The sequence below is a fragment of the Triticum urartu genome, chromosome 1 (genome assembly GCF_003073215.2).
Source record: "Triticum urartu cultivar G1812 chromosome 1, Tu2.1, whole genome shotgun sequence".
Taxonomy (NCBI): domain Eukaryota; kingdom Viridiplantae; phylum Streptophyta; class Magnoliopsida; order Poales; family Poaceae; genus Triticum; species Triticum urartu.
Genome location: NC_053022.1, coordinates 11806380 through 11812325, shown reverse-complemented (window position 1 = coordinate 11812325; position 5946 = coordinate 11806380). Strand labels below are relative to the sequence as shown.

At 47.0% G+C, this 5946-nt stretch overlaps 1 protein-coding gene across 1 annotated transcript; it reads right to left on the bottom strand.

The window, feature by feature from the left end:
• Positions 1 to 3733: 3733 nt before the first annotated feature.
• LOC125535603 (putative 12-oxophytodienoate reductase 5) lies at positions 3734 to 5428 on the bottom strand. Its single transcript, XM_048698688.1, has 3 exons — positions 5285 to 5428; positions 4739 to 5184; positions 3734 to 4436 (listed from the first exon to the last, which is right to left on the bottom strand). The coding sequence occupies exons 1-3, from the start codon at positions 5341 to 5343 to the stop codon at positions 3853 to 3855; spliced, it is 1089 nt and encodes a 362-aa protein (XP_048554645.1). The 5' UTR covers positions 5344 to 5428; the 3' UTR covers positions 3734 to 3852.
• Positions 5429 to 5946: the final 518 nt, after the last annotated feature.

Sequence of the window (5946 nt, the reverse complement as noted above, 5' to 3'; positions counted from 1 at the left end):
TTAACATTTCCTGCCTATCTAAGCACTTCCGGTCTCACTCCCTTTAAAATCGAGCGATCAACAAAACCTTCCAATCTCAGCTCACGTACAAAGTTGCTCCTCCTAGGCAAGACCTGACGCGGCCGCCGGCGATCTGGACCCACGTGACTATGTCGACCTCAGCCAGACGGGCCAGCGCATGGTGAAGCTCTACTACAGAACCGACAATTTGTATCTAAGTGTAGCGCCCGTGTCGAGCTCGTTGTATATTTATTAGTCCTAGCGCTCGGTGTATGTGTCTCGGAATACAGAAGTGCCAACAGAGTGCATCAATTCATTTTTAATTGGTTTGGTCAACGCAATACTTACTCGTCGTAATAGGGGAGGGGGGCACTGCCCCCCTACCCCTTGTGTTGAAGTGGGCTTCTCGGATGCACACAGTGTCGGGCTAGGGACTGAATTATATTGACGCCAACATGGTCCAAACCTGGGTGGCCCTTCAGTCTGAAAATATCTACATAGTTGCCCGTGAACAATAGCCCCTGAGGTCCAGTAGGTTGGATTATTAGCCCTGGAAAGAGAACCAATCGTCGCGCATGTTCTTGAAGGCGGAGAGGTAGAAATTATCATTGCAAAGTTTGCACACGGCAGGCTGAGCTGCTATGAGCGCGAAGAAACGGGTGGTCGTTGATTATGCCGCTAGCGGTCCGGCCAACAGCATGGTCAAGATCGGCCATGAAGGCCAGGTACCTCAGCCCGGTCAGAAACTGGACCTCCACCTTCTCGCCTAGCTACGTCATGCTTGGACATACGTACAACGCATGTACAGATGGACTGATTAGATACAGGGCCGGTCCTGAGATTTCGGAGGCCTGGGGCGAAAGTAAAATTTGAGGCCCCTTGTTATAAACCTCTACAGAAAATAGAAGACCGGTTAAGGAATCACTAGGAAACCAAAACAATCAGTACAAAGATCAAGCGAAAAAAGACTCATAAATTACAAGAACTTTGTAAGCCTTTGACACAAGAAACAGTCATGTTTCAACTTGCAAAGGAACTCAGCTGGTGAAGTGTTGCCTCTGCGTGCTGCCGTCTGTTGGATTGGAAAACTTATAGGCTAATCCATAAGGGGGTGAGATGGAGAAACTGAAAGCGGTTCAAAATAAAATCATCTACAACGGCAATAGCCATTAATTTGCTAGGCAGAGGAAGAAGAAACGACGGCGGCTAGTGTTATGAGATGGATCCATCGATTTGAAATTGGATTAGTGCCTTTCACAATGAAGTAACCTAATAGTTTTTTTTTTCAGAAACAAGTAACCTAGTAATAATAGTAAGCTAGTTGTTGGGCTACGGATTGTGCACAGGGTCGGCCCCCCCATTGGGCCCTAGGGCATCACACTTCTTGCCCCTACCCAGGGCCGGCCCTGATTAGGTAGACCAGAAATTTTGCTGCACCAGAGCATCTCTTATCTTTTCATATTTGCGCAAGGAGCAACACTAGAGCTACCAACAAACACGAATAAAAGCTTTGTTTCCCTGAAATCCATGATCTACTACTTACGACGTGACTCCACACGCATACGCAAACAGAAGAAAAGGCACCATACAAGTGGTACTGTGTCTAGTTCTTAGTGCTAATAGAATTATTTTATTGGAAAGAAACTAAGTTGATGCATGTTAGAGTCGTATTTGGAGGGAAAAAATAGATTATGCACACCTAGCAACTGCTCCTTCAACTTTATCTTAGAAAAAAATTAAGCTAGAGATCCTTTGGTTTAAGAGTTAATTTCATTTTTTTACCCCCAAAATTAACGCTAGTGACAGAAATTGACCTCAAATCGAGATCCAGTCACATTTTAATACCAAAATTAAAGATTATTTCCACATTTTGACTCCCAAATTCATCAAATTGGATTTTACGGGTATTTTGTGCTAAGTAGACGTGCGATGTAGATGTTTTTTTTTTGCTTTTGTCATGTTTTTGGGCTATCATTCTAGTCCCTGTCTTTTTATAGAAGCCAAGGCTCATCTGCATCCGGTCAGAAAAAAAATACAAAAAAATTCAAGAAAATTGCATTGTAGAAAATTTATTGGGTGAGGTCCGGTCCAATTTTCAGATCGTTTGGACATCTGAGCAGCTCTCGGCAAAAAAGAAAGACAAATCGGGCCAGAATAGTGCATGAACAATAACTTTTTTTACAGATCCTGAATTTGTCTTTTTTGCCGAGCGCAGCTCCGGTGTCCAAATGATTTGAAAATTGAAGTGGACCTCACGCATAAAATTATCTATGGCACAAATTGTTTTTGGAATTTTCTAGTATTTTATTTTTTATTTTTTTCGTCGGCGTGGGTGCAGCTAAGCCTGGGCTTAGAAGTCAATTATCGAATCCCTCTCTCACTTTTTACAAAAAGCAACCGAGCCCTTTATTTTTCTCAAATCCCTAGTCTCTCTCATGTAGCTGACCGGCCCCCCTGCTCGGTGTCGAACGAGCTCTGCCGGAGGACCACCACGGGCAGCCCCAGGAGAACGGAGGCCCGGCGTCTATGGCGACCACCAAGCAGAGGGCAGTGGGGCACTAGAAGGCCAGGATCTTCGCCCTACACTTGTTGCTACCCTTTGTTGGACCTTGACGACGGGGACGAGTTCCCGTGGAGGGACGACGGCGGCTATCGGAGCCATGACTGGCGGGAAAGGGTTTTAGGTCATGGGGCTCCATGGGGAGGACGCGTGCGGCTTGTAGAGTAGTCGAAGATGAGTCGGGGAGGTAGGAAGGAGAGCAGAGGTGCGACTGATGGCCATGTGGTTGTGATGAATAAACTAATTAGTCTGCATCCCACGCTAACCACTGACCGAATTAGTTTAGCCGAGTGTATCCAAAATCAATAACTATTTTTCGTACAATGAACATGCATTCCCACATAGTAATTTAGTGATCGAATTATTTGAGCCACTCCTCACCATAATTGCACTAATTTATGTGAAGCAAGCAACAAGAATCATACACACGACACATACACAATCAACGAGTTTTTTACCCCATCTCTCGCGGTGGGTTTTTTCTCGTTGTTTTCCTAGCCTATCAGAGGCCAAGCTAAAGAAAAAGCTTGGGCGGACCGGACTAACGAATTACACATTTTTTTTTAGAACAACGAATTACACATAGTATTTGTACTTAAGGCCGATTTTTCCTCTCAACCATTCTATGGGGCGTTTGGTTCTGATGCAGGTATGGGCATGGCATTGAAAAGCCACTATTCATTAGAACCGATTACGGTGAGCTCCTCCAAGCAAAAGGGAAGGACTTGCATAACTTCACTAATGCTTACCATTTTCTTGCCACGTCCTTTTGCGAGAGGGGCGAGGACTCTACTTTTTTCTTGGGCTATTAAAATACAAACATATGTGACTAAAAATTGCATTGAAAATACAATGACACTTTTTCAGAAATGAAGAGACTAAAAGTCACCTATTTGAAAATGAAAGGAGCATAAGATATCCCAATGATAAAACTAACATTCTGTTAAGCGACCACGATACAGTTCCATGTCAGGTTTGATATGAGCTCGTATAACTTAGGATCTCCCTCTGACTTTTGAGAAATGATTGCCTTGCAAAAGAACCTTATGTCATATGCCCTTTTACTGTTTTTATAAATGGAAATAATAGTTGAAATAGTGTAGGGAGACTGTAAAAATTGTGTTTTATACTTTGGGATAGAGAAAGCAATGTTTCTACAAAGAGTTGAGCAGCTGCAGCAATCATCATAAAAAGTTTATTGCTGGATGAAGCACATCATTCACACATACATTTAATTACAGACCCTGTGGTACAATTAATTGCATCATCCAAGAAAGAAGCTCCACCGATGATTACTCGAGGAATGGGTAGTCGGTGTAGCCAACGACGGGGTCGGACGTGTAGAAGGTCATCCTGTCATACTTGTTCAGCTCCGCGCCGACCTCGAACCGCTTTGGCAGGTCGGGATTCGCCAGGAATAGCCGCCCGAAGGCCACCAAGTCAGTGTACCCCTCGGTGACCACCTTGCCCCCTTCTTCACGGTCGTATCCACCATTTGCGATGAAGGTCCCTTTGAACGCCTCTCTGTACGGCAGCAGCCGCTTCGGCACCACTCTTCGCCCGTCCACAATGGCCATCCTCGGCTCGATCATGTGGATGTACAGGATGCCGTGATCGTTGAGTTTGGTGGACATGTAAAGTGCAAGGGAGTGGGGATCAGAGTCATGGCACTCCATATAGTCGGTGAATGGAGAGAGGCGGATGCCCACACGGTGGCCGCCGACCTCCTTGACGACAGCATCAACCACCTCGAGAGCGAAACGACACCGGTTTTCTAGGCTACCGCCATACTCGTCTATGCGGTCGTTGGCACTATCTTTGAGGAACTGCTCGATGATGTACCCGTTTGCGCCATGGATCTCCACGCCGTCGAAACCTGCCAGGCCAAACCATCCATGTACGAGAGATGAGAGCACCATTCCAAGATATACGACCATTTTAGACATGGACGCAGTATCCGAGATACAAACTTTGGACACTCTACTCTATATTTTTACATGTTAAGGGATGATTTGTAAAGGATTATTCGCTGTGAAACTATTTTCATTGGATAACTAACAGTATAATTTTCTGCTAAAAAGGTAAATTTATGTTTTTTGGCTGTCCAGGGAAGCAATGTTTGACCGAGCATTTCTGAACAGAAGGCTGGCGTGTCAACGTCCAACTGTAGGTACGTACCGGCGTCGATGGCGTTCCTGGCGGCCTTCCTGAAGTCGTCGACGATGGCAGGTATCTCCTCCACCGTCAGTCTCCTCGGAGGCGCGAACTCCTCTAGCCGGCCGTCGAAGCTCATCTGCGGGCCGACCCCCTTCTCTGTGCTCGACAGTGGTGCGGTGCCGCCGGGCTGCAGCTCGAACGTGGACACGCGGCCGCAGTGCCAGATCTGGCAGAAGAACAGCGCACCTTTCTGGTGGACGGCGGCGACGATGGGCTTCCACGCCTCGACGTGCTCCGCCGTCCAGATCCCTGGCGTGTCGTTGTAGCCCTGCGCCGTGTCGGAGACCCCTGTCGCCTCGGCGATGAGCAGGCCGCCAGCGGTGGCGCGCTGGGAGTAGTACACAGCTGCATGCGGCTGCGGCACGTTGCCATAGGAGCGCTGCCTCGTCAACGGCGCCAACACCACCCTGCAGGATCAGCATGGTCGCCGGCCGGCCGTCGTGTCAGCATGATGCATGCAAGAGTAGTCGTACACAGGCAGCTGGGGGTTTCATTGATGGTACGTACCTGTGGGCGAGGTCGAACTGGCCCATCTTGTACGGCGTCAGAAGAGGGATGGGCTCCATTGCTGATAGCTGAAGCTTTTCTTGGTCAATTAATGGCGGAAGGAAGAAGAAGACTGATGAGTGGTGTGGGGTAGTGACTGGTGAGTTAACAGGACATACATTTATAGATGATTGATGTGCAATCACATACGTATTAAACTAAGGTGCTCCCGGCTGCTAATTGAGCCGACCCGATCGTCCACAAACATCATGGGTGAGCTAAGCATGGAAGAAAAAAGGCATCTTATTTTAGTTTTAGTCGTGCTATCACAGCTCACAAGCACGCATCCAGTTCTGTGTCTTTTGGCTCTGCCCGAGAGGGTTGAGACAGCGACCAATTATATGTGCTTCCTCCATGGCCATCATCACTCCCCATCTTTTCCATTGTTACAATTAAATCAAGCTTAACCTTGTATGATCATTATATTCCTAACAAGGAAAATCCCCGGCTCATTTTCGTGTAGGCGAGAAAGGAAAATGGAAGGAACCGTCCACAAGAATATATCCTCGCCCTTTCGCTCTCCTCACTATCTACTTTCCCAGCGTCAGTCAGACGGTGCGTTGGACCGCACCTCCTTGGTTTTTTGCAAGATTTTAGATTTCCTTTTTGCATTGTAGATGGCA

Excerpts from the sequence above, each read along its gene's own strand:
- LOC125535603 (XM_048698688.1), bottom strand. The coding sequence starts at position 5,343 with ATGGAGCCCATCCCTCTTCTGACGCCGTACAAGATGGGCCAGTTCGAC. Across the intron at positions 5,185-5,284 it reads CAGTTCGACCTCGCCCACAG|GGTGGTGTTGGCGCCGTTGA; the intron begins GTACGTACCATC and ends CTGATCCTGCAG. Across the intron at positions 4,437-4,738 it reads CAGGAACGCCATCGACGCCG|GTTTCGACGGCGTGGAGATC; the intron begins GTACGTACCTAC and ends TTGGCCTGGCAG.